The 24773-nt window shown below is 37.9% G+C and overlaps 9 protein-coding genes, 2 long non-coding RNA genes and 2 other non-coding genes across 16 annotated transcripts; 6 read left to right on the forward strand and 7 right to left on the reverse strand.

The window, feature by feature from the left end:
• Positions 1–170: 170 nt before the first annotated feature.
• On the forward strand, positions 171–1193 carry LOC133841450 (matrix-remodeling-associated protein 7). Its single transcript, XM_062273952.1, has 2 exons — positions 171–367; positions 444–1193. The coding sequence occupies exons 1-2, from the start codon at positions 236–238 to the stop codon at positions 861–863; spliced, it is 552 nt and encodes a 183-aa protein (XP_062129936.1). The 5' UTR covers positions 171–235; the 3' UTR covers positions 864–1193.
• A 7-nt stretch (positions 1194–1200) lies between these two features.
• On the forward strand, positions 1201–3234 carry LOC133841448 (zinc finger MYND domain-containing protein 10 homolog). Its single transcript, XM_062273950.1, has 3 exons — positions 1201–2204; positions 2261–2730; positions 2794–3234. The coding sequence occupies exons 1-3, from the start codon at positions 1344–1346 to the stop codon at positions 2846–2848; spliced, it is 1386 nt and encodes a 461-aa protein (XP_062129934.1). The 5' UTR covers positions 1201–1343; the 3' UTR covers positions 2849–3234.
• Positions 2904–3921, reverse strand: LOC133841451 (small ribosomal subunit protein eS12). Its single transcript, XM_062273953.1, has 3 exons — positions 3780–3921; positions 3452–3586; positions 2904–3268 (listed from the first exon to the last, which is right to left on the reverse strand). Exons 1-3 carry the CDS (start codon positions 3794–3796, stop codon positions 3001–3003), a joined length of 420 nt encoding a protein of 139 aa, XP_062129937.1. The 5' UTR covers positions 3797–3921; the 3' UTR covers positions 2904–3000.
• Positions 3340–3412, reverse strand: LOC133846663 (small nucleolar RNA U18). The gene has a single exon (XR_009895004.1). It is a non-coding gene; the product is annotated as a small nucleolar RNA U18 (small nucleolar RNA).
• LOC133846662 (small nucleolar RNA U18) lies at positions 3668–3738 on the reverse strand. Its single transcript, XR_009895003.1, has one exon. It is a non-coding gene; the product is annotated as a small nucleolar RNA U18 (small nucleolar RNA).
• A 334-nt stretch (positions 3922–4255) lies between the features above and the next one.
• LOC133841449 (angiopoietin-2-like) lies at positions 4256–5731 on the forward strand. The gene is made up of 3 exons (XM_062273951.1): positions 4256–4411; positions 4472–5454; positions 5529–5731. Exons 1-3 carry the CDS (start codon positions 4340–4342, stop codon positions 5695–5697), a joined length of 1224 nt encoding a protein of 407 aa, XP_062129935.1. The 5' UTR covers positions 4256–4339; the 3' UTR covers positions 5698–5731.
• Positions 5732–6286: 555 nt separating this feature from the next.
• LOC133841113 (uncharacterized) lies at positions 6287–8928 on the forward strand. 2 transcript variants are annotated; one of them, XM_062273410.1, is made up of 3 exons: positions 6287–6476; positions 7356–7839; positions 7913–8928. In XM_062273410.1, exons 1-3 carry the CDS (start codon positions 6460–6462, stop codon positions 8450–8452), a joined length of 1041 nt encoding a protein of 346 aa, XP_062129394.1. In that variant the 5' UTR covers positions 6287–6459; the 3' UTR covers positions 8453–8928. The 2 variants fall into 2 exon arrangements, with proteins under 2 accessions (XP_062129394.1, XP_062129392.1); XM_062273408.1 differs by lacking the exon at positions 6287–6476 and adding an exon at positions 7081–7266.
• On the reverse strand, positions 8605–10691 carry LOC133841114 (protein-S-isoprenylcysteine O-methyltransferase). 2 transcript variants are annotated; one of them, XR_009894261.1, is made up of 4 exons: positions 10258–10691; positions 9816–10187; positions 9162–9748; positions 8605–9098 (listed from the first exon to the last, which is right to left on the reverse strand). XR_009894261.1 is itself a non-coding variant. In XM_062273411.1 (3 exons), the coding sequence occupies exons 1-3, from the start codon at positions 10450–10452 to the stop codon at positions 9461–9463; spliced, it is 855 nt and encodes a 284-aa protein (XP_062129395.1). In that variant the 5' UTR covers positions 10453–10691; the 3' UTR covers positions 8605–9460. The 2 variants fall into 2 exon arrangements, 1 of the variants encoding a protein (XP_062129395.1); XM_062273411.1 differs by having other exon boundaries at positions 8605–9748.
• Positions 10692–10900: 209 nt separating this feature from the next.
• LOC133841115 (large ribosomal subunit protein bL20m) lies at positions 10901–11637 on the forward strand. Its single transcript, XM_062273412.1, has 3 exons — positions 10901–11113; positions 11170–11378; positions 11442–11637. Exons 1-3 carry the CDS (start codon positions 11027–11029, stop codon positions 11596–11598), a joined length of 453 nt encoding a protein of 150 aa, XP_062129396.1. The 5' UTR covers positions 10901–11026; the 3' UTR covers positions 11599–11637.
• Positions 11638–11662: 25 nt separating this feature from the next.
• LOC133841116 (10 kDa heat shock protein, mitochondrial) lies at positions 11663–12454 on the reverse strand. Its single transcript, XM_062273413.1, has 3 exons — positions 12301–12454; positions 11956–12117; positions 11663–11890 (listed from the first exon to the last, which is right to left on the reverse strand). The coding sequence occupies exons 1-3, from the start codon at positions 12301–12303 to the stop codon at positions 11747–11749; spliced, it is 309 nt and encodes a 102-aa protein (XP_062129397.1). The 5' UTR covers positions 12304–12454; the 3' UTR covers positions 11663–11746.
• A 1208-nt stretch (positions 12455–13662) lies between these two features.
• Positions 13663–15305, reverse strand: LOC133843915 (protein Exd1 homolog). The gene is made up of 2 exons (XM_062277681.1): positions 14569–15305; positions 13663–14277 (listed from the first exon to the last, which is right to left on the reverse strand). Exons 1-2 carry the CDS (start codon positions 15151–15153, stop codon positions 13996–13998), a joined length of 867 nt encoding a protein of 288 aa, XP_062133665.1. The 5' UTR covers positions 15154–15305; the 3' UTR covers positions 13663–13995.
• Positions 15306–17179: 1874 nt separating this feature from the next.
• LOC133845111 (uncharacterized) lies at positions 17180–18304 on the forward strand. Of its 2 annotated transcripts, none has more exons than XR_009894693.1 (2): positions 17180–17271; positions 17750–18304. It is a non-coding gene; the product is annotated as an uncharacterized LOC133845111 (long non-coding RNA). The 2 variants fall into 2 exon arrangements; XR_009894694.1 differs by lacking the exon at positions 17180–17271 and adding an exon at positions 17656–17675.
• Positions 17520–18304, reverse strand: LOC133845110 (uncharacterized). Its single transcript, XR_009894692.1, has 2 exons — positions 17880–18304; positions 17520–17819 (listed from the first exon to the last, which is right to left on the reverse strand). It is a non-coding gene; the product is annotated as an uncharacterized LOC133845110 (long non-coding RNA).
• Positions 18305–24773: the final 6469 nt, after the last annotated feature.

Genomic DNA, 24773 nt, shown 5'->3' on the forward strand with positions numbered 1-24773 from the left:
TTTCTTTAATAAACGAGGAGTTTAGTTTTTGGTAATTTTGGTAGTAACGGTTGAAATTGCATATCGATTGAGGCAAAACATTTGCCTAGTTTGATATCGAAAACATTGGATGGCTTTGTAATCGATTGTAAGGAAATCATTTGATTACCATGCTATCGATTGTTTTGCCAACACTAGATGGTGATATCAAAACAAAAACGCAGAAGACCAAACAACAATAAAGTGAAAAAAAATAATGCAGCATACGGTGAAAGCAGCAGGCGACATATGGTTCGATCCATCTGGGTATTATGTGGTCGCCTTGACGACGCTACTGCTCTGCATATTAATATCATTATACTTTGCCAACTTTTTAAAGGACGACACAGTGAGTAGTAAACAAAATCATATTTAAATTTCAGTTGCTATGGCAAATTAATGTAAAATAACGCATTGCATTGCAGGAGCTTGAGGACGAAGGTATTGGAGCTGAGGTGCGCATGGAAGACGATGCCGAACTGCAGGCACAGCTTCGATCCCGACTTCAACGTGAAATCGATGATGATGAAGCCTACGAAGAAGATGAAGAGGACGACGAGGAGGAGCAATTAGAAGCGTTTAGCGAGAGTGATGGCGATGGTGATGGCGACAAGGCTATGAACAATTACAATTACAGTAATCTAATGGGGAAAATCAAAGCGAAGCACTATCAACACCAGTTGGCCGAGAATCTTTCGCCGAGTCAAATTGAGGAGGAGCGGCGCATCGAGCGCGAACAGCTGGCAGCGATTTTTGAATTATTGCGCAAGCAAGAGGATGAATTGAATCTTAAGGATCGCATCAGTGATAGTGAGCTTAAGCAACAAGTGAAGCTCTATCGTTAACGAGTTAAGAGCAGGAATTGGCTGCATTTTAATTCCAATTCGAAACTGAAAACGTGTGATTAAGTGAAAAGCGACGAGTCATTAACATAGTATATGTATATAGATGCATATATATTACCAATTTATTCTCGATTCTTAATGTATATGATATATGTTTGCATTGAGAGATGAAAGCATACACACACTACTTAAAGTATTAGCAAAATGACATAGTTAAGTTGCATTTCATGTATGCCAAAATCTCCCAATTATAATTATTGACGTGAGTTTGTTTACCCCATATCTCCCCAATGTATTGTAATTTAAATACAAATCTGAATGTACAAAATAGATGTGTAGTTCGCATAGCAACCTCTGCATTTCCATGGCAACCCTATTACAACATTTATTTATCTATCTAACAGTTTTCCTCACTCTCAATTCAACGTTTGGCAGCATTATTTCATAATCTTGTAACTCTCGCTGTCGTAAATAAGCAAAATGCTGAACTTTGTATATCCAGAAGAGCTATATTTATTTGTGGAGAGCATTCGCTGCTTCCAAGTCCGCGATGTGGGCAACAGCAAATGGCTCGAAGTCCACGAAATGATCATCAAGCTTAGTCAGCAGGCGGCACTCGAGGTGGCCGAGCATCGTGAGGAAGAGGTTAAGGAGTTTCTCATCTCGCGCGATAAACTTTCGGTGCTCATCCATGAGGCGTACTGTGTGAATCTGTGGAAATCGCGGGTGCTGCCACATCTGCTGGAGATCGATCCCAATCCGCAGGCCACATTTCTCATCTACACCGCACTGTATCACGAGGCCGCTGCCGTGGCGCTGCTAGATCTTTGTCTCTATCATCCCAGCGGCTGTGAATCTTTGCAGGATTCAGTGCTGGATTTGATTGATTACTGTGCCCAAAGTGTGGCCCAGGTCATTGGGCTGGTGAGCATGGGTTACCATGAAAACGAGACCAAGATCGATGTGGATGAAGCGGTGCTCACCGAATTGGAGCGTCAAAAACGCGATCTTCTCTATAAGATCGGTTTGCGTTGCGTTTCCTTGCTCAATTATGTGGCCGACAATGTGTCGCTGTTCCATTTAAGTGCCGGACGTCGTTTGCTCGTCACACACGATATTCCCTGGCTGATGGTGGATGTGTTGTGTTTCCGGCCGTGGCAACGCAAGACGAGCAAGGGACTTGAGCAGTTCATCGACGAGAAATGGACAGCGGTCGAGGATGCAGCCAAAATCACCAAGATCGAAGCGCAAGCTTGGTTTTGTGTGCGCCAGCTGCTACTTAATCCGCAGCTCATGGAGAACTACACGCTAAACGAGTCGCGTTGCAAGCAACTCTCTAAGGTAAGAAAAATGAGGCTTATTAATCATCATTTCAGTTGTGATCGTTTCTATTCCAGCTGCTTGGAATGTTGCACGAGACGCTGTTGGATCAGCTGCCTGTATTAATAGAGCTGAAGCAGTTCGTCAGTCGCTTAACGCTCAGTGGGAATACGGCAAACAAGCAACAAAATCTCATTTTAGAGGACATGCCCCAAATACAGGAGCAACTTCTGAAGCAGGTAGAAAGCGATGGTGGCTTCTATCAAATAGCTCAGAGTCAGGATGGCATCTTCTTGAACAACAACAAGGAAGAGATATGCGCGCTGGCCACCAGATTGAGCAGCGCCTATGGTACGGAAACTCTTTGTGAACTGGAACAGCATTTGGCTGATCTCGAACTGCAGAAGCCGCAGGAAGTAAAGCCGGAACAAGGTGCCGCTGGCGACGGTGTAGATGCGGAGCTGAAGACGTCGCACAAATGCGGCACGTGTCAGGAGCCGGCCAAAAAGAAATGCGCGAACTGCAAACACGTGCACTACTGTTCACGGTAAAGATCAAGTTTAGTTTTCAGTTAAGCCGGGTATCTCACTATACAATCTTTTCATTACAGCGAGTGTCAATTGAAGGATTGGCCAACGCACAAAAATGCCTGTCAGGCAAACTAATTACATCAATGATAGTTTAAACAAAAATCCATATTAAAAGAGCATTCCAAAAATGTAATGTGTCTGGATTTCTTACGAATTTATTTAGTTTAGCAATAAAAAATCATGCCACGTAGTCTCTCATTCAGCAGACAAAACATAAGCCGTTTAATTTAGCTGTTCTGTCTGAGATGGTCCTTAACCACATCCAAAGCGGGCGTTTCCTCACCAAAGTCCTTGATGACGACCACCGAGCAGCCGCAAACCTTGCGGGGCTTGCCCTCCTTGTCGATCTTGCACAGACCCGACCATTCGCCCAATTTCTTGTGCGAGTCGACGCGGATCAGTGGGATTTGGTGCTCGTTGCACAGCGCGGTGACGAGCTTCTTGTAGTTGGGCTCATCGAAGGATTCGGCCAAAATGCAGAGAACAGCCTGACGCCTAAATAATTGAAAAATCAAATTTAGCTACCATGTGATTCAAATATATGAGGATGCGTTTGGCCAATTTTAAAAACTCAGTAATTGGAAAGATTGTTAATCAATGTAAAATTCATAAACACGGACCAATTAATTTCATCAGCGTGATACGCCAATTGAAATAGAATTCAACGCATTTACTTACTTGTCCAAAGCCTTGCAGGCCTGATGGATGCCATGGACGAGTCCATCGGCGATCAGAGACTTCTTCAGCACTTCCTGCAACGCGGTGTTGATATCCATGGCACCGCCAAGGACGGGAGCAGCGGAGGGAACATCTCTGCGGGTAGAAAATTTAATATTAATTTATAATCTTGTCAAGTCATGACAGAAATTGTGTTTATCAGTTCGTTTTGCACTTGATATTCAGTAATTGGAAGATTTATAATCAACGTAAATTCATAAACACGGACCAATTAATTTCATCAACAAACTTGAACTTGGAAATTGTTATTTGAGCATATTGCACTTACACATCAACGTCGGCCATAATTGATAGGTTGAGGATGCACTGCACTGTAAACGATAAAAATTAAACTATTATTGTTAAGGATTACTCACATATTTGTGAATTAATTTCAGAGATGCGGCTTCGGCACAATTAATACACTTTCGTACCTTTTTTGACAACCGGAAAGAAAGAGACCCTAGCTGTGTTGCAGCCAACTTCATGGCTTTAGGGTTGCTTTGATAGTTCGATATCAGCAATGCAACACTGTGCAATTATACAAGCTGATTGCTATAAAACATTTTTTATTTGCGGGAATTTTCGGTTTTACTCCCCTTTTACCAAAATATTATAATATATACAATTAATAAATGGTATACGAAGATATAATTTCATTAAAAATATGAGTAAAATTAATTTATTTTATACATGCTTCCCATTAAAAATCGATGTTTTAAAATATTTAAAAAAAAAATATCGATGCATTGAAAAGCGCCATCTCTAAAGTCTTCAACATTTATTTCACATTAGAAGCTTGCGGTACAGTGTTTTAAGCGTTTTCAAGTCTTAAGAATAAAGTAAAAAATGGATTCTGGAAAAAATGAATTAAATATATTAGCTGAAAACAAGGAGGAAAACGCTTCAGATAATGATTCTGTTAGTAAATTAACAATTTAATTTTCTTCGTTTGGTTTTAATGTGTAATTTATTTTCCAGAACAATTCTGGGGAATCCCATTGCGATTCTGTCTACTCAAGAGCTGTCAAGGTATTGCTTGAGCATTCAGTTGATGTCGACGCATTTGCAAAGATTCTTCAAATGAAAGAAGAAAATGTAGCCGAACTTCAGGGAAAGTTATCTGATTGCAAAGAGCTGATAAATATGCTCAACCAGAAAATCATAGAGAAGGATAATATTATCGCCGCGTTGTCGAATAACTGGGCTTTAATTGAAAATGCAGTCGCCCAATCAATGGATTTGCTCACAAATGAATATCAAAAAGGTCATCAATCAGAAAACATTGAATATAATAAATCAATTGACAAGAATGACTACGAAGGTGAAAATATTTCTCAACAGTTAAATCAGATAACTAATAATGACATCAATAAGCCGATTAAAAGCAGTGAATCAACCATCAAAAAACTAGATGAAACTCTTGCAGAATTAAATATCAAAGTTTTTGAAAAAGAGAAGAACCTGACGGATGTAACTAAAAAAATTAACGAATATGAAAATGATTTACACATTTACACTCCATACGGAACTTGTGAAAGACACAAGACACACACTCCACCCTTTCGAGTTGCGCTGTATAAATTTAATGCACTTGGTTATCTTCTGATTCAGAATCGTCATAACGAAAAATTTAGTTTTGAAAGAACCTTGATTGAATACCATGAAGGATTTGGAGACTGTTCCGGTGATTTTTGGATGGGATTGGAATACATTCACATAATAACAAACAATCAGCCGCATGTTCTCAGAATTGAAATGTATGACTATGCCGGAAAAATGTATTTTGCTGAATATGACAACTTTGTTGTTGGCGGGAAAGATGAAAACTACAAGCTAAAGTCATTGGGTGATTACAAAGGAACTGCCGGCGATATGATGCGTCTTAGTGAAAATCAAGAATTCTGTCTGTGCCCAAAATTAAAAAGGGGCTGGTGGGACCTTAAGGGTGATCATCAACTTTGGTGAGTTGCAGGTTTTTAAAAAAAAAACTATTCATATATATTGTTCTAATTTATTTTATTTTTTAATTCTACAGCAATTTAAATGGGAACATATCTCGCCAAGAAATAACCAATAAGTTTGAATTCATTTATTGGGGTCTGATGAATTGGGGAAATTCGTGCAACAATATCAGACAAGTCATTATGCTACTAACTCCTAAAGCCGCGTACTTAAAAAAACAGTCCGAAATGATAAAAAATTAAGAATGCGATTGTAACCCATGAAAATTATTTTGAGGCATATATAAAAACGTCATAAAAAATAAAGTTTTTATTTTTTTAACAGTTATCTGGGTAAATGCTATTGAAATACAAAGATGTGTAAGAACGTAAAATAGTGAGAGTATCTATAAATTTAAAATTGTTCGTTTTAACTGAACTATCAACGCATAGCTCAACATAAAATTGTAATGTTTAAAGTGACACAAAATCTTCTTGAAAGTATAACAAAGCGGTACTTGCTTGCCGAGTTTTTTGTTTTTCCAAATTATATATGTTTATGGTCACACTACGACTCATGTGTTAAAAAAACATACTTTCTTAATAAAAAATATATCAAAAGAAATCCTTTTTATATATCTACAGAAAATCAAATACTTATCATTGCTCATAAATCCGCGGTAGTCTTAATATTTACATATATAGAGAGCTGGAGCTATATAAATCGATATTTTGATATTTTAGTTATAGCAGCGCGTGATTTTAAAAATGCAAAGCACAATACAATATCGATTGTAAAAACTACATTCGATAGCCGCAATAGTGCTTGTCCATCGATAGTGCTATCGATGTCTCTCCACCTCTACCACATATAGCGTAATAGGTGTAGTTTAACTAAGTCAATAATTTGTAAAGTGTTACAAAGTCAATTTTAGGCTTTAGCATCTCCTAAGTGCAATAACGTTTTTATGTTTACATAACCAGCTAGTACAACTAGTTTTTACTACAACGACAACATCAACAACAATGACAAGCGAGCTACAGTAAGTTGAGGTGCCCGGCGCTCCCCTCTTTATGCCCCTTGCATAGTTTCCTAATCTCTACAAAAAATCACCACGTGCTCGTGTTGCTCGTTTCAATCTAATTGCCGAAAATTTACAGTGACATGTGAAAATCGTGTGCCATCATCGTCACATTCTCTTTGGCGGCTGTGTACTAAATGTGTATGCATGTGTGTGTGAGATAAGTTCTCGGTGTGTTTTTTGTTGATCCCTTTTGGCATCGGGTCGGGGCATGAATGAACTTTTAAATTTGTTTGCCATATGAAAGTGCCGCGCTGATAACGGGCATTTTTGTCAACAAATACAACAAAAGGCTAAGCGTAAACAAGCTGGAATATAGTGGCTTCCATAAAAATGTGCCAGTTAACAGCTGGATTCCATGTATCGATAACGACTTCAAAGCGATACCGATAAAAGAAGCTTCTAATAAAATATATCGAAATTCAAAAATTTTACTTTGTTTCGAAACGTCGTTGAAGATTTGGAAAAAGTTAATTTGCGTTTAATTTATTTACGTTTTCTTTTTTTTTGTTTTTTAAGTCTGTGTGAATTATTCTAGTCATCAGTGTATTCTTTTTGGGGGCTATCGCTATAGTTCATCGACAACTGATACTGAATGAGGCAGCTCGACAACAATAACAACCACAAACATTATTTGCCTCCAGCGGATGGCTGTTGATAGTCTCAGTTTCTTTCTAATTGTTAATTAGACTACAACAAGCTCTCGGGGCAGCATGTGCGACAAACAGTGTAAATCAGTGTGTGGCGCAAGGTTTCGTACTTTAATTTAAGCACATTTTATTTTTTGGCATCTAAATTGACGATGAATACTAATTTTGATTTAAAATTGTTTCCCTGTAGGACAGGTGCACTTGTCGGATGCGGCAATCCGCTGCTCGACATTTCCGCCACCGTTCCCATGGATTTCCTCAAGAAATATGAGATGAACGAAGATGATGCAATCCTGGCCGAGGAGCGACACATGCCCATATATCGTGAGCTTGTGGATAATCACAGGGCTGAATTTCTCGCTGGCGGGTCGGTTCAAAATTCATTGCGCATTGCTCAATGGATCATTGGCAAACCAAATGTGGCCGTCTTCTTTGGCTGCGTTGGTCAAGATGATTATGCGTCCACCTTGAGAGAGAAGGCACGAGAGGCCGGCGTCGATGCACATTATCAAGTGAGTGCGGACACACCAACTGGCACCTGTGCTGTGCTCATCACGGGCACCCATCGTTCGTTGTGTGCCAATCTGGCGGCGGCCAACAAGTTCACCATCGATCATCTGGAGCAGCCAGCGAATAAGGCGCTGGTGGAGAATGCGCTCTATTACTATATCTCTGTAAGTGCAATTATGGAATTTGGAATTATAAATCCGTCATATTTATATTCATTTATATCCTTCAATGTTCTAGGGCTTCTTCCTGACCGTTAGTCCGCCCAGCATAATGCGCGTAGCAGCTGCCGCCCTTGCCAAGCAGCGGCCGTTCCTAATGAACCTCAGCGCACCATTCATATCGCAATTCTTCATGCAGCCGCTGCTCGATGTTATGCCCTACGTGGACATCATCTTTGGCAACGAGGCCGAGGCGCATGCCTTTGCCACCGCCCAAGGTTGGCCCGAGAAGGAGGATCTGCGTGAGATTGGCAAACGTTTGGTTGCTCTCAACAAGCTAAATGCATCAAGGCCGCGCATTGCCATCCTCACGCAGGGCTGTGACCCAGTGCTGTTGATTCAGCACGATTCGATTCAAGAGTTCGAGGTCACGAGTTTGGCGGCGCATGAAATTGTGGATACCAATGGCGCTGGGGATGCATTCGTTGGTGGTTTCCTGGCGCAGTTTGTGCAGGGCAAGTCGTTGGACGTGTGCATACGCTGTGGCAACTATGCGGCCGGTCACATCATCAAGAATCCCGGTTGCACGTATTCCGGTGCGCCGCAGTTTGTTGAATAAATACGGAACACACAGAGGATCAAATAATCTACACACAGCACACACACACACACACATTCACAAGCATACAGACACACAGACACTGACAACCTTGTAAGAGGCAGAAGCATTGCGCAAATAGAGATTTGCAGCCACCAACTGCAAATATTAAGTTCAAAGAGTGACTAAGACAATTTATTAACGTTGATAATTATTTGTACATATATTCTACACACACACACTCACATGGACACCCATTAATATACATTTTTGTGAGCTATGCACGGAACAACTTGTGGGCATTGTGGTTTATATACAAAAGTTAGAGCAATATTCGAATTTAAATTGATAATAATAAAAAACAAATACCACTAACATACACAAAAACTAAAAATAAAACACAATTTGTTTTTTGTTTCTACGAGCACAATGGGTTGCTGATCCAGAGATGAACTTAACTGATAAATTTTCTATGAACAGCAATATTTTTAAGAATACATGTACACCAACAATTGCTTATTGAGGAAACGAACCATATTTAAACGATTAAAGCTGGTCAAACTCGGTTCAGTTTCCGGGATGTGCGCAATCGCTGAGTTAGCTATTCAGATTAGATTGACAGGATTACAGCTATGGCCACAACATTGTATGGCAAATATTTATTTCTCTATAATATATCACACCATATCGGACAATGATTTATATATATATATATATACTTATGACACACCTGCTTTTTTATCTCTGACGCGTATTGCAGCTAATTACCAATTTCATTGGAATTCTTATCTTGATAATCGCGCTTGTCACTAGTTTCATAATCCACCGTGTAAGCAACATATAATTTACTTCTTTGTTACACAAATAATCCTCAATACAATACCAAATACAAAGAATTCTATTTTCTAAACAATACACATTGCTTTGATTTGAATTTATAATTTATTAACCTTACAAAATCTTAAATGCTACATTTGTTTTGTTGTTTGTGTGATTGACTTTACTAACTTTTTGTGTTGGGGTTGTGTGTTACTCAATCTGATAGCCGGTGATAAAAGGCAGGCCCGTTGAGACTCGCTTCTGATAACGAACGTAATCGGATTTGAAGAACTGCAAGAGGGAATACTCTTCGATTCTGATACGATCGTAGAAGAACATCCAACTGACTAGTGTGTAGATAATAATGCACAGGGGATTCATCATGATCACCTGTGTGCCAATTGACCAATAGAACCAGCCCACATACGACGGATGCCGACTATAAGCATAAATGCCACTGGTGATCAGCTTGTGGTCGGCATGCTTTTCATCTTGCACCTAAATGACAATAGATAATACAATGAGCAACTAATTGACAGTAAAGACGAATTAGAGATTCATTTACCAAATGGGTAAAGCTGCGACCCGCTGTAATGATGGCCACCTTGCGTATCAGCTCGCCACAAGTGCACATAACCACGCCCAGCAACCATATGTGGCCAAAACGTTTGAATTCGGGCAAAAAGTAGAGTTCAAGTATGAACTCCAGCCAGCTGGCTGTGGCCGCCAACCCATAGTGCACCGAATGATTAAGCATGAAAGAGTCCAAGGATAACGTGCGTGGATTGGCCCACGCAATCACCAAAAACTCCGAATAGTGGAAGAAGGACATAAAGCAGCCATAGACGCCAAATTGCTGCCATTGCATGGGCGCAAAGCAAATGACCAGCACACTTACAGCTTCTGTGAAGCCCAGAAAAGAGGCTCGAATGGCAACCTTCAAAACCAAAATAAAAATCAAAACAATGATGAAAGCTGGCCAACAAAGTGAGTCATGTAGTTCATACCTGATAATCGGTATTGCGCAGCACAAAGCGTATGATGATATTAATTAGTGCGTAATACAACACAGGACCCCAGAGGATGGCGCCCCAAACATTTGGTACAATTCCATAATAAATCTGCGGTATCGACGGCAGCAGGACACAGCACGCTGTGATCAGAAAACAATACAAGCTGACGCGGCCTTCTTTGCACAGCATGCTGGGAAAATGTTTGATATTTCTCACAATATTACAACTAAATAACAAGATTTTTTGTGCGATTTGCAAAACACATTAAAAATTAGATATTTCACATCATTTGCAAGAAGTCTGTTGACCGGCAAAACGTTGGTAACTCGTTTATTGACACTGGAATCAAAGTATTCCTATGTATAAGATTGCGTCGCAATGCAAACTTGCATGTACGTCATCAATAGTCACACAAATTAATTACGTTGTAAGTAAATTTACTATAATAAAAAACTAATTAGAAGTGTTCATTCCACACTTATTTACATTGCAGAAAATAATGTATTTTTTTTTTAAATAAAGTAAATACAAATATTGTATGTTGTGACGTCACGTGGAACCGGTGACTTTTGTGTTTGGCGTAATCTTTCACTATTGAATACTCTTTGTAGCTATCGATACTTGTGCTGTGCTGCCAGCTTGCCGATAGTCAGCTGTGCCGAATACAAATTCGATATATTTTGGCATGCAGGTTATGTAAATTGCTACATTTATTAATTAAAAGTTCTTAAATTTACCATAAATATTTGTAAAACACTGCGTTATGGTGTTCCTAAACCTGCCACTGTTGGTTCGCGCACGCGGCCCCGATGAGTTCTGGCGCAAGCGACGTATTTTCAAACTAGCAGCGGTAAGCCATCAAAACAAATCCATTCCATATTTTAACTGACAAATAATTCTTTTTAGCACTATCGGAGTCGCACACGCAATGTCTACACCTTTGCTATACGTAGCGTGCATCGTGCCCTCGCCTATGCCACTAAGGGACGCAAACTCAAAAAGCTGGACATGGCTCAGTTGTGGACGACACGCGTCGAAGCTGGCTGCCAGCAATACGGAGTCGCCTTGGACACATTTAAGGAGGGTCTCGCACGATCCGATATTCTGCTGAACAAGTGAGCAATATACACAATACTTAAGATAAACATATATATTTATTGTATTCACTACTTTCCCAGAAAAATGCTGTCGGATTTGGCGATTTGGGAACCGCGCTCTTTTGAGGCCTTGGTGAATATTTCACGGGAACGTGCCGCTGTGGAGGGATTGCCAGATATTAAGCGCAGATCAGCCTTCAATCAGGTCTATGGACTGAGCAATCTGAAGCTCGATTAATTTAAGCTTTATACAAATAAAATATATAGTTTTCATATACATATAGTAAGCGAAGATTCCAAGATTTATTTTGTGGGTCATGCAAACAAAAACATTGCATTAAACGTTTATTTGTTAGGGTTACGTACTAATTGAAATGAAACATGGTTTATTCTAGTTTAGCCAAGATATCTGACTCGCGGAAAAGGAACAGCTCCTTTTTCTCATCCAATTGAACCTTGGTGCCCCCAAATTCGGGCAGCAGAACGCGGTCACCCTCCTTAACGCCAATTGGAACATGGTTGCCATTGGTCTAAAGCAAAAAATTAAGATGTAGATAATGTTGCAATTATCATGTTAATTATGAAATATACTCACAGCATTGCGGGCACCGGGTCCAACGGCCACAACAGTACCTTCCAGCACTTTTCCCACAGATTTCTCGGGCAAGACAATGCCGCCTTTGGTTGTGGTTAGAGCTTCAGCGCGTTGCACCAGAATGCGATCCAACATGGGGATGATTCTCTTAATAGCAGCAGCCTGCAAACATATAATTGAAGAAACATCATTTAATCAATTAATCTGCCTTCTATGCTGGGGCCAGAAAGTTACACAACAACCCGGCAAGGCGAGTTATCAGTGTGGAAACTTCGAGAAGCCCGACTCAAAAATATTCTATAGAATGATAATTTTGTTTGTATATATTGCTAAATTATTGCTCACCATTTCTATATTATTAAATGCAATCTGGAGCGCTTTAATGAACTAAAACTTAATTGATACTTGCAATTGAACTTCACTACACGTGCGGGCCGGTCGCAGTTGTTCGTAAAATTATCTAATTATTTGTTTGTATCGATGCTTTTAAAGTTTTGCTGCTATCGATGCATAGCTGTGCTGTATCGATAATTCAAACACGAATTTAATTCTATCGCTATAACCTATATTGTATTCGATAATTGGAAGAAGTGCCCGCGTAATAATTCAAACTAATCAGATGTGCTCACAAAAGTACTCTTCAATAAAGCGTTAAATGAATGCGGGCCAAATTGTGCGCAGCAAATATATAATGTCAATGATAAGCATAAACATATGCTTGTATATATACAAGTTTTCAATTAAATAAAAGTCATATTTTGCAACATTTATAAATTTAATCAACATTCATTTTTTTAAATGGAAAGTAGGAGTTACGGAGTTAACATTTACAATGAAAGGGCGGCGATTCTCTGCTTAGATATGTTTTTGCAATTATCTGGTTTCCATAGTGTAGAAGAGTATTATAATTTATATATTTGGAGTAGTCAAGACTGGTAAACTGGGGAAGTATCCACTAAAAAGAGTTTTAAATACACAAAAGAAAGTAAAAAACAAGTAAGAAAGTTACAGTCGAGTGTGCTCGACTGTGAGATACCCGCTACCCATTTTTAATAGGGGCAAAATATTGCGGTATTATTTCAAAATATACCGAAAATACTAAAAAATACTAAAAATATACCAAATGGTATGTTTGGTATATCGATACAGCACACCATTCAAAATATACCATAGACGGCGCAATGTACCAGATTGTCAGCCAAAGCAACTAAGACCCCCTAGTAAGTAGGCGTTTTTGCCCATACAAAAGTATTTCTTTAACAACTTCCACAATTTTTATCTGATCGCAACCAAATTTTCAGGAATGATAACTACTATAGCAATTATAGTATATACCAAAATTCGCAACTCCAGCTTTAAATTTACGCTTGTTATTCGATTTTTTTGATTTCCGGGGGCGGAAGTGGGCGTGGCAAAAATTTGAAACAAACTTGATCTGCGTGCAAACATATCAAATGCTGTCGAAAAAAAATTATAGCTCTATCTCTTATAGTCTCTGAGATCTAGGTGTTCATACGGACAGACGGACAGACACACAGACACACAGACGGACAGACGGACATGGCTATATCGTCTCGGCTGTTGACGCTGATCAAGAATATATATACTTTATAGGGTCGGAGATGCCTCCTTCTACCTGTTACATACATTTCCTGCCGGCACAAAGTTATAATACCCTTCTACCCTATGGGTAGCGGGTATAATAAACTTTTTTTTTTGGAATGGAGCCAAGCAAAAATATAGATAAGGTAGAATCCGGTTATAACGACGCCGCTTATAGCGTCCGTCCGGTTTTTGTGACGAAAATTCGATGACTTGGTGGGTTCCCATACAAATTAAATTGATTAAAACATTAATTAGTTTTATTTTAAAAACCTATGGCTACCATAAAATAAACAAAATTTTATTTTTCAACTTTTGGATAGTGGGTGTTCCGGATATAACGACGGTCCCTTGAAAGTCGCTATAACAGGATTCTACTGTAGTCCGTGCAGGTTTTTATATGCATAGTTCGAATAACAATGTATTAACAGAAATAAATCAGGAGTCACTCATTTTGGTAGAAATTAAATAAAATTGATTGATGCATTCGGTTCCTATTTTGCTTTCAGGTGCCATATTTAAGGCAATTTCTTCAGTGGAATTCGAATGTTTTTTGAATTCATAACTAAAGTTTGTAGTCATTTGCTGCAGCTCAGTGCAAATGTTTCCATAAATTAGCCTGTCGTGTAATTTTTGTTGCAATATGGCAAGCTTTCCCAGGATCTGAAGTTGATCCTTAGACAACGGACGACCGGTAAAGTTCCGTACCGACTCCCTTGGCTGCAATGAGAAAAATTAATTAAGGCATACTATTTTAAAAAACATACAATTCGATTCGTTATATACTAGTAAATTTAAACCGTTTCATTTTTAAAATTAAAAATACGCCTAATTGGATGCTGTTTTCGATAAAAATTGCTTGAAATTTATGCTACGGTCGTACATGAACTTAATGTAGAAATACACACCGAAATCTCCTCTGTCAGACCAATTTTAGTGTTAATAATGGTTATAGTTCAGTCAGTGGGAGAAGGAATTTCACGAGATCAATGTGTGTAGTTTAAAACTTACGCTTTCGATCTCATCACAGGTTAATTCGGACATCGGTATATTCAATGTTAAAGATATGGCCTCCCTTAGAGAGCAAAGTCCTCGATCCTGACGCGTCACACACAGCTCAACGAAAGTGTCGCAAATACCATCAATTTTAATGTTGTGCTTATGAGCAAATAAATCGCAGATCCGATGGCTGTAGTGCATTATTTTGCGAGGAACTTTTGCTTCCAGCAGCTCCGACAGTGACTTGAATATTTTACCCAGTGCACGGACATCAAAAATATAGGTATTATTCGATGTGGCAATTGCGATAACAGATGTACTGCAATGGCGTCCATAAAAACTGGGCTCCACCAACAAAGAGATTTCGGACTGATCACGAATATCGTCAAGTGCCAAGTGATACGATTGATCCGTTTGCTGTATAAATATAATGCGTTGTAATTTCTTTTCCAGCGATTGCATTTCATGCGATAGCAGTGAGGCGCACTTGACTCCTTTATGATTCCAAAGTGGTGCAGAGGAAAATGTAGACACGCTATCGCCGCTATCGCTGTCGCACTGCTTCCAGATTGCACAATTGTTGTTTGCCCCATTCATTTTCACGCAGTCCTATTAAGTATTACTTTCGTTAACAATCAATTACTAGTGTAACTCAGCTATCTAAAATGTGAACTTTAAAAAGTTAGTTTAAAGACATATGTTAATGTAACATATGACTTCGAATATTGACAGCAAAGAAACGGAAGAGGCAAAATTGCAATTAGGGATGAAACACAAAAGCGAGTATGACGATTCGCTTCGATATATTGTTTGCATTACTAATGAAGTTCGATTTTCGATTAATTTCTAGCAAAAAAAAGCAGAGCTCGCAAATAACTGCCGACCGTTTCTCGTTGTCTGCAAATAAGTGTCTCTCTCTGACTCTTTGCGAAAAGACTCAAAGAGTAACCGATTTATGGGTTCTTGAATGAGATCGCTCGCACTCAGACCGAAAACCTTTTTTCTATTCTGTTTTGTTTCGGTTGTTCCAAGACCGTTTTGGCGTGTTCAGTGAAGCAAAAAGTCTTTTGCGTATGTTTGGTATATGTACATTTACAAGCATAGGCAAGCAAATCGTGAAGCGTTCGTTTTGCAGACGAAATACAGTAAAATCCGGCTATAACGACGCCGCTTATAGCGTCCGTCCGGTTATTGTGACGAAAACTCGATGACTTGGTGGGTCCCAATACAAATTAAATTGATTAAAAAATTAGTTATATTTTAAAAATCTATGGCAACTATAAAATAAAAAAAAATTTATTTTTCTCCTTTTGGTTAGTGGGTCTTCCAGATATAAGGACGGTCCCTTGAAAGTCGCTATAATCGGATTCTACTGTATATTAATTGCAACAACAACGAAAGTAAATGTGAAGTTCACACTGTGAAGACCGTTTGCGTTGAGTTTTTCGGTCAATCGGTCTTTTGCTGACTCTCTTTGTGCGAGCGTTTCTCGTTCCGCTCTTTACGCACTGCTCATTGAACGACCGAAATACAAAGAGCTCAACGAAAAGCGCTCAACAGAAAACAGAAATGAACACAGCAAAAGTCTATTGCTCAGAGCGAGAGAGTATGAACTTTTTCGGTTGTGCTCGCAACGAGAGCACAAAAAAAAACCGTCGACAGTTATTTGTAAACTATGAAAATAAGTCTAAACAGACAAGGTTCGCCTACTATTGCATTAAACATTATTGCAATTAGTAAATTTGTTTTATTTTTAATATTTAAGCTAATTTCTTACTGCAATTTATTTTCTTTAACTACTTGCCATGAAACTAGGCGTCAGACAATAGCCATAAAGTTGAACTAATTAAAGATTTTAAATAACTGCATCATCTTCCCTTTGTGGAATGTGTGTATCATTATTGCCATTATGCTTAGACTTTAGTTTTATAAGTTTTTTTTATTGCCGACAACCAAACATCAATCGATATTCGATAAATAATTTAATATTTTAGTGATGTGATGTTCCGATAACATATGTATGTATATATATAACTACTGTTTTTGCATCCAACGTGATGCTACATTTCCATATACTGCAGTTTCCAACATTCAATTTAAATTTCCAGTTGCAGTGAGAAAAGCTTGACCAATTTATTAAATGGCTTCTCTGACTAATTTTGCCAACACAAAGAGGGCCAAGGGCTTCTTGAGTGCTATTTGCCAATAAGCTTGTATTCCGGAACCTTGTTTGTTGTTGAGTGCCGCAAATTACCAAAAGAGATATTGGCAAATGTTTTAATTGTCAAATTTACTAATTGCAATTGACTTTGGCTTAAGCCATGAGCACTAACTCTCAATACATTCAGCACAGCAGCTTACCTTCCTTCCCTGTCTTCCATTGCTCCGCTGCTATGCACCAAACATTATCATCTCTGGTACAAGAGGAGTTAACTGTCATGGCAGCCAGACGACAGACAATTGTCTGCAAGTTAAGTAAAGTCAAGCAAAATGAATTGCAACTAAATTTGCTATGTTGCTAGGTTTCCAAGGTAAATTCCCTTTGGTCGACTTTTGGTAAGCTACGAATATTGTATTACTTGATTTGGTTTTGCAATAACATTTATATTTCGCAGCAGTTGATTGAAAATGATTATACATGTATTTAATTGGGAATGCAGTTAATTGCTTAATATTCCATACCAGCAAGAACTCTGTTATAAAAAGGCTACTCAGGTATTAGAATTAAATAAGAACAACTCGTATGTTTGTTTTAAGTTATTAAATTCACGTTTAATACCGTTCTACGGTAGATACATAAATCGAATGCGAATGAGAGAGTCAAAAGAGAAGAGCAAAACACTCTTGGTGTTACCAGCTTTCGTTTGGTCAATTATCTTTTGCTCATAGAAACATGGAATTGGTATTTTTCCATAATCTTCTTAGTTCGAGCTATAAATCATAACAGTTTTTTGAATTCAACCAGAAAAACATTTTAGTTCAAGCCACAAATGTTGTATTCTAATAATACTTAATGTTCCCGCTTAGGTTTATAATTGAGTTACTTAGAGGCATATTTTAATTGTTTCATATTTATAATTTTTTTCCTCTAGGATCGAAGCACAATGCAATAAACCTAGGTAAACAGTGTTTACTAAACACTTAGTTTGTTGTATGAAAACAAATTAATATTGCAATCTTTTTTTAATTTTAGTTTATCTTGGAACAATCTCCTGGCACACCTGAAGTCCGCAGCGATTAAGAGATTTACAAACGCTAAGCGGCTGCGAAGCGAAAAGGTTAATTGCTTTGTAAGCGGCTTGATGAAAAAATGTGTAACTAACCACGCGGCAGACCAATGGAGCTGACAACGCTGCTGACGCCAATGTTGATGCTGATACGAAGCTGACTCAACTTAATTGGCGCACGAGGCGCATACTTAATGCGCTTAGATGCGAGCCAAGCTCATCGCATCGCATCGCCTCATTGCTGTTGCCGTTGCAGAAGCCGCTTTTGTGCTTCTAATTAGATCCAAAAGGAAACCGTTGTGTGCTCAGTGCATTTTCTTCACCATGCATTGGACACTCGCCTTCAAAGAGAATTTTAATTTAAACTCCAAAAAGACGCAATAACAGTCAAAAGTGTTCAATAAGTAAATTAACTGTTAGAAGCACTTTTTGGTATTTGTTTGTTATGACAATCTATAAATTTATTCATTGTAAATTTGTCTGATTTCGAAAGTATATTAATAAATTTGATCTGTCATAAATTCAAGAGTTATTTAGAAAATTTAATAATTTAATGTTGATGGTAACATCAGGCCAACGAGTTATTATCAATTTAAATTTAATCACATGCACATATTAATTAGTGAAATTTCTAAAAAAAAAAGAATAAATATGTTGATGAGGGAATCTGCAAAACATTTTCCATGACAGAGAAAGAGTGTGTGTGTGTGTGTGTGTGTGTGTGTGTGTGTGAGTATGCAAATGAAGTGAACCCTCTAATTATATATTCCGATTGTGCGGCTGGAAATGTATTTGATTTTTGTAAATTGAATGCAGAACATAAGCCAATCCTGTTGGAGGGTCAATTGGGGGCAAGACTTGTGATATGGCAGTGATTCGATGTCACGACTTAAATCAACAATAACAAGCGACAGCAACAACGACATGGACATCAGCGACAGCGACAGCAACAGCAACAACAACAACAACAACAACAGCAATGAAGTTGTTGTGAACACGCGACGACAACAAAAATAAATAACACGAAAAACAAAATAAATGAACGGCTGATTGCGTTGGCGTTTGGGCTTTGATACTTATGCATGTGTAACATGAAAATGGCTTTGCATGTTATTCCACGAGTGTGTATACCCAGCAGCAACAGCAATAACACTAGCAGCAATATGTAGCAGCAGCAGCAGCAACAAGCAACATCGGCAACATTGGCAACATTGGCAGCAATACTAATAGCAACAACGTAGCACTAATTACCCTAATTGTACACGGGGCGGTGTGGAAAACACTTCGAGCAACGGTGACGACTAAACTCCAATTTGGACTTTGACTTTTGTCTGCCAAAAACTTTTGCCACAATGTCTGCTCTGCACGCGTGATAGTTTCAGATACAATAGAGAATTCGATGAGTAGTTAGAGAGTCTTTTCTTTGAAAGATTAGATTTACAATCTGATGCCTAGAATCAAGTATTAATTTTTAGAATTCCCAAATGTTCTGTTAATGAAAAATGTCAAAGGATATTTAGAAATTGCTTCGAAAATTTTTCATATTTTTTCTTGATACAATTGAGCCTCACATGCACATTAGAAACACATTAATTATTCCAAGCCGAATATACAATTAATTGTATTTATATAATTTATAATTTATAAATTTCTGAAAATTTCAAAAATTGCTTTAAGGTAAATCTTGTATTATATTTAGTAACCAATTTGAAAAGCTTTAAAAATATTTTTATTATTAATGTTTCCATTTTGATGAATATTATATGATAATAATAATAATAATAATAATAATAATAATAATAATAATAATAATAATAATAATAATAATAATAATAATAATAATAATAATAATAATAATAATAATAATAATAATAATAATAATAATAATAATAATAATAATAATAATAATAATAATAATAATAATAATAATAACAATAATAATAATAATAATAATAATGATAAAATTAATTAAATTAATGAACAACTTCCTTACGCTGTCCTCAACTTTACTATTTTTTAGATCTCTTCAATTCGGTAAAGATTTTTATGAGCCGCTATTTAGTCGTGTGTGAGACGATCACGTGCTCAGCTCTGTTGTTGTGGGTATTTGTTAGCCGTTAACGTCATAGGGTTAGGAAAAGGTTGCAGCACGTTGGCATCGCGTGCTCGACGTGTGCCGACTGTTATTACGTATACGCCAGCGCGGCCAACTCTATGTGTACATATGTGTGTGTGAGGGTCTAGAAATAAAACATTAAATTACGTAGCTCACCCGTTGCCAGTTTGCAGTTACCCCATTGTTTCTGTCTCCCAACAGTGAGTGCGATTCTGACTGAGACAGCGACTGCGACTGTGACTGCGATTGGGGCAGGTGTGGCACACACGTATACCGCGCACGTAACTGAAATTTTAAGCAATCAGACAGACAGTCATGCAGTCAACCAAGGCAGAGACAAACGGACAGACAGACAGACAGACAAACAGAGAGACAGTCGTATATTCAGACAGAGAGGTTTTGGAGCACTGTGGACCGCCTGCGGTTTCGTTTTGAAGTGGCCTTTAATAGTTTGCTGTCTGCAACTGCAGCGAAATGTGGCATATAGTATGCTGCCACACTGTATGTATACGTGTATGTGTGTGTGTGTGTGTGTGTGTGTGGTTGTGGCGTGCTGTTGGCAAACCAAAGAGCAGTTTAATGAAATAGCAAAGAAAATTGTGGCTGTTGCTACAGCTACATAAATGGCACTGCAACGCTGCAAACGCGAACTGAAATTGTAATTATGCCGCAATTGCGATGACTGCTAAGCGAGAGTCGCATTTCAGATGACCACAAAGCGAATTTACATACAACGAGACTCTGCAGCACAGCACGAAGGCCGCAGCTCGCGGATCGCAGGTTGCAGGTTGCAGGACGCAGGACAAATACCCCATAAAGTTGAGTGCCAATTTGGCGTAAACAATGGAAACCTCTCCTCCAACCGATAGGCAAATGCGCCATGTCCAATATTAGAGTGTAGTGTGTGCATATTGGATACGAGTATCTTAGCATCTACTATGTAGTTGAGTTATTTTGCATAAATTTTGGATGTACGCGTAGTTTGAAAGTAAGGATTTGCTTTTTAAACAAAGCTTAAAGTGAATGCTTTAATATGTACATTGAGGGTAACTATCTAACAATATATGTTATGTGTACTTTAACTTAGATCAATTTGAAATAGATTATAAAAAATACATTAAATAGTATTTACATTTAAGTAAACTATTTAAAAGAGTAATTAAAAAAAAATCTTTCTAATTATCAATTATACTATGAATAGTTAGTTAGTTAGTTAGATCAACTTAAAATAGGTTTTAAAAATATTTATAAATAAAAAATAATAATAAAACTATCTAATAAAATTTGCTTCCAGTTTTTTAACTTAGATTAATTTAAAATAGATTTACAGTACAGTTACTTTAAAGTTTATTTTCGGAATTTATACTTCCAATTAACTACTTCAAAAATTATTTGAAAATAACAAAATTTGCTTGCTAAAATAATTGCGTTCTTTTATGTGAACCGACGACAAATATTTTATTATTCTTTCAACACATATGAAAATTACTTTTCCTGGAAAATGCTCTCATAAATGTTTATCTAAGACACCAGCGGCGTTTTTTCTATTAAATACGTTTCTATATATAATATTCTAGGAAATACACACATAACGAAAGCAATGATTTGTATCTGAACGCCAAAAATTATTATTATTATTATTATTTAGGGATCGAGGTAATATTGGGGGTAATATTTCGTTGTGTGCTAAGTTGAGACTTTTCAACGCCTTCAGAAAATGTTCCAGCTTAAATCGCAGCAGCTGCTGCTTAAGTTGCCACAAAAACATGGCTTTAATACTTTGTGCCCAAAAAAAAACATAAAACCAAATGAGTGTGTATGTGTATGGCGTGTGTATGTAATAAGAGAGGAAATAAACAATGGGGCAAGAAAACAAATATTAACAATGCCAATAAACATAAGTAAGGCGCATAGCCAGAAAAGTACCCGAAGAAATAATCCTCGAAAATAATCATTATGGCCATAAGGAGGCGCGTCGGGACCAGCCACAGAGCTATGTAAAAAATGCAATTGGCCATCAAAATAACAACAACAAGGACAACTACATAGTGGACACAACTGAAATATGTCCAAATGACTGGACAAGCACTCGGGGTGTATTAGTGGTCCAGAGTCCTCGGTGTTTATCTAAACATCTATGTATATGTACTCGCATTAGTGTGCGTAACACACGCCGTATACACTAACACATATGTGCACACTCACACATGCGTCGACCGGCACTAGAGCGGCAGACAAGGCCCAAAAGGATAATCGGCCTAGATTTAATGGTATTTTTATGTTACGCAAAAGGATTTTTAATTGCTTAGCTGGATATACCCCATTGTTTGATGGCTGGGTGGATAGACTAAGCTCACCCACCCTCTTTCCCTCTAAGAGGGAGGCAGACACAAGGGATAATTTATCTGTGTGGCGGAGGGGCAGGTGTTTTTTGCACATTAGAGACGCAAACTTAGCAAGGCCAAAGAATTGATGATAGCCAAGGGCATTCAAATGGGCTGTTAATTAGTTTTGTATCCCCAAGGCCAGACTGAACATATCCAATAGCAATGACTATAAGCTGATTGATAGAAGGTGAGAGATAAAAAGAAGGGGGAGAAAAATAAAACAAGGGAATAAGCAAAGTCAGTGAATACTTGTTGCGTTGTGAATGTAGCAAGCAGTGTAATGGCCTACGGCTAACAAAGCAGTTCAATGACCCACTGCTCTCAAAGCAGTGTCAAGCAGTGTCGATCGATTTGGTATATTTCAAAGCAAAAAATACCAGCCCAGTATACTTGACATTCAACCTGACAGCAAATCATCATTGTTCTTTTCAGCACTTTTGATTAATGTTGTCGCTGTTGCTATAATGAATTTCAAATAGGCTGAAAAAAGAACAAAAACAAAAACAAAATGAAAGTTAAAAATCTGCTATAATGCCAGGCGACATTCATAAATCAAGGAGATTCTCATTAATTCAGATCTTGACAATTGCTCAATGTACACGATTTAAAATGCATTAAAAACCAACAGCATAGAGTGGCAAAAAGCAACAATGAAATGGAAATTCTTCCATGTTGTGTCAAAAGTGAAGTACAAAAAAATTAAAAAGCGGCAGAAAAAAGCAAAAACAAAATTGTGACTGGCAGTGAGCTCAATGTCCTGGTCATGTCCTGGCCGCGAAAATGATTAATGATAAATTATTTAAGGAACGTTGACAGCAAATAAAATAACAAAATTGTAGGCAAAATGGCAGGTGGAATATTTACGAGCATTAAATGTATTTAAAATGCTATTACAGTTCGTTGCGGATGGGTTCAAATTGAAGCACTTGATGACCTCAAAACAATAGTATAAAGGCATAAAGGCAAATAAATCATGAATATTAAGTTGCCAGCCCTAAAGAACAAAAGTCAATTGCTCAAGTTTATTGATGGAGACAGTGACATAGACAGAAACAGAGACAGAGACAGCAACAGAGGAAAAGTCACTGAAGCGACTATAGCGATGGCACTTGAGAGCTTAACGGCTTAGAAAGCCCTGCCCCAAAGTGTCTCATCGGCCCCTCCTCCAATCTCCTGGCTCTCCTGATGGATGGAATTGCCATAAGTTAGGCATGGCCACCCATTTGATTAGATAGCCTGTCCAGCTACGATTCGAAATAGACTCAAGGGGCACCAATGTTTATGCAATTTGAATCAATTTTTCCATCTCATGATTCAAACAATTGCAGCATTCACCAGAAAACTCTCAAGTGTTGTGTGTACTCAACGTACACATGAATGGATGTGTGTTAGTTTGCTTTGCGGCCATTTTTGGTTTTTGTTTATTAAATTCCGGACATGGATTTTTGAGCTTTGCACAAATTCCTGTCAACTATTCAGACCCAAACCGGTTTCTCCTTTTAGCTTGGAACTTTACCCAAAAATTCTGATGTGCAGCTCTTAAGCTGTATGCATTTTTAAAGTTTTCATTTGCGGAAACTTTGCTCGTTGCCACAAAGTGGATAACTTTCTCTCTATCTCTCTCTGTCTGCTAAAGGCATTTGCCACATACTCGCAGTCTCTTAAGACGGGATGCATCGTCATGCGTTAACTATAATATATAGTATATTCATTCACGTACATGCTTTCAGTTTGCGTTATCAATATAATATTATATCATATTATAGAGCACTTTGTATGGTTCGCTTTGTTAGTTCTTTTCCACAAATTAAAAGTTTTTCTTTTTTTTAGCTCTACTTTAATGCAAATGCAATGAAAGTTGATTGAAGGAGCCATTAAGACTGTGGTTTAAATTAAGTCTGGAATGACTTCATACATTTTGCACATTATGTTTTGAGTCACCAAAAAGTGATTCGTTCTCAAACAGTTCGATTGGGAATTTAATTTTCTACTGTAGTATCTACTATGAAATAATACGAAACGGCTGTGAAAGTCCTTGGGGAGAAATCTGCACAATTTAGCAGGTTTATCCTTGCGAAAGACAAACAGATTGAATTGCAGTTTCAATTTGAGCTCACCTTTTTGCCACATAAGTATAAATGCTATGAAAATCTTATGATATAACCATAAAATACACAATCGCCGAACCGCAAATAAAAGACACCAAATTCAAACAACATAAACATACAAAGGCAGACAGAGACAGAGACAGAGAAAGAGAGAGAGAGAGACTGGCGGACAGACAGATCGACGGACTGAAGCTAATTTTGTCTAAGTGGGTAAAACAAATGTTGAGATTTCGTGCTGCAATGTCAGCTCGATTCCGATTCCGATTCCAATCCCAATTCCAATGGCAATCCCTGAGCAGCAACCAGTGCGTAATGCTCGGCTTGTCTTTTTCATATTTGTTGCCACTGAATTTTACTGCTAACTGGGGAACTGGCTAAG

Source organism: Drosophila sulfurigaster, chromosome 3 (assembly GCF_023558435.1).
Source record: "Drosophila sulfurigaster albostrigata strain 15112-1811.04 chromosome 3, ASM2355843v2, whole genome shotgun sequence".
In the NCBI taxonomy this organism is placed as follows: domain Eukaryota; kingdom Metazoa; phylum Arthropoda; class Insecta; order Diptera; family Drosophilidae; genus Drosophila; species Drosophila sulfurigaster.

What these genes read in the sequence shown, in the direction of transcription:
- LOC133841116 (XM_062273413.1), bottom strand. An exon ending in GACCCGGTGCCCGCAATGCT is followed by an intron (nt 11,891 to 11,955) that starts GTGAGTATATTT and finishes TTTTTGCTTTAG; the next exon opens with ACCAATGGCAACCATGTTCC.
- LOC133841114 (XM_062273411.1), bottom strand. Translation starts at nt 10,452, where the DNA reads ATGCTGTGCAAAGAAGGCCGCGTCAGCTTGTATTGTTTTCTGATCACA. An exon ending in TGCGCAATACCGATTATCAG is followed by an intron (nt 10,188 to 10,257) that starts GTATGAACTACA and finishes TTGGTTTTGAAG; the next exon opens with GTTGCCATTCGAGCCTCTTT. An exon ending in GTCGCAGCTTTACCCATTTG is followed by an intron (nt 9,749 to 9,815) that starts GTAAATGAATCT and finishes ATTGTCATTTAG; the next exon opens with GTGCAAGATGAAAAGCATGC.
- LOC133841451 (XM_062273953.1), bottom strand. An exon ending in GCCTGCAAGGCTTTGGACAA is followed by an intron (nt 3,269 to 3,451) that starts GTAAGTAAATGC and finishes TCAATTATTTAG; the next exon opens with GCGTCAGGCTGTTCTCTGCA.
- LOC133841115 (XM_062273412.1), top strand. Translation starts at nt 11,027, where the DNA reads ATGGTGTTCCTAAACCTGCCACTGTTGGTTCGCGCACGCGGCCCCGAT. An exon ending in GTATTTTCAAACTAGCAGCG is followed by an intron (nt 11,114 to 11,169) that starts GTAAGCCATCAA and finishes AATTCTTTTTAG; the next exon opens with CACTATCGGAGTCGCACACG. An exon ending in TCCGATATTCTGCTGAACAA is followed by an intron (nt 11,379 to 11,441) that starts GTGAGCAATATA and finishes CTACTTTCCCAG; the next exon opens with AAAAATGCTGTCGGATTTGG.
- LOC133841449 (XM_062273951.1), top strand. Translation starts at nt 4,340, where the DNA reads ATGGATTCTGGAAAAAATGAATTAAATATATTAGCTGAAAACAAGGAG. An exon ending in ACGCTTCAGATAATGATTCT is followed by an intron (nt 4,412 to 4,471) that starts GTTAGTAAATTA and finishes TTTATTTTCCAG; the next exon opens with AACAATTCTGGGGAATCCCA. An exon ending in AAGGGTGATCATCAACTTTG is followed by an intron (nt 5,455 to 5,528) that starts GTGAGTTGCAGG and finishes TTAATTCTACAG; the next exon opens with CAATTTAAATGGGAACATAT.
- LOC133841450 (XM_062273952.1), top strand. Translation starts at nt 236, where the DNA reads ATGCAGCATACGGTGAAAGCAGCAGGCGACATATGGTTCGATCCATCT. An exon ending in ACTTTTTAAAGGACGACACA is followed by an intron (nt 368 to 443) that starts GTGAGTAGTAAA and finishes ATTGCATTGCAG; the next exon opens with GAGCTTGAGGACGAAGGTAT.
- LOC133843915 (XM_062277681.1), bottom strand. Translation starts at nt 15,153, where the DNA reads ATGAATGGGGCAAACAACAATTGTGCAATCTGGAAGCAGTGCGACAGC. An exon ending in CCTGTGATGAGATCGAAAGC is followed by an intron (nt 14,278 to 14,568) that starts GTAAGTTTTAAA and finishes TTCTCATTGCAG; the next exon opens with CCAAGGGAGTCGGTACGGAA.
- LOC133841113 (XM_062273408.1), top strand. Translation starts at nt 7,229, where the DNA reads ATGTGCGACAAACAGTGTAAATCAGTGTGTGGCGCAAG. An exon ending in AAATCAGTGTGTGGCGCAAG is followed by an intron (nt 7,267 to 7,355) that starts GTTTCGTACTTT and finishes GTTTCCCTGTAG; the next exon opens with GACAGGTGCACTTGTCGGAT. An exon ending in CGCTCTATTACTATATCTCT is followed by an intron (nt 7,840 to 7,912) that starts GTAAGTGCAATT and finishes TCAATGTTCTAG; the next exon opens with GGCTTCTTCCTGACCGTTAG.
- LOC133841448 (XM_062273950.1), top strand. Translation starts at nt 1,344, where the DNA reads ATGCTGAACTTTGTATATCCAGAAGAGCTATATTTATTTGTGGAGAGC. An exon ending in GTTGCAAGCAACTCTCTAAG is followed by an intron (nt 2,205 to 2,260) that starts GTAAGAAAAATG and finishes TTTCTATTCCAG; the next exon opens with CTGCTTGGAATGTTGCACGA. An exon ending in CACGTGCACTACTGTTCACG is followed by an intron (nt 2,731 to 2,793) that starts GTAAAGATCAAG and finishes TTTTCATTACAG; the next exon opens with CGAGTGTCAATTGAAGGATT.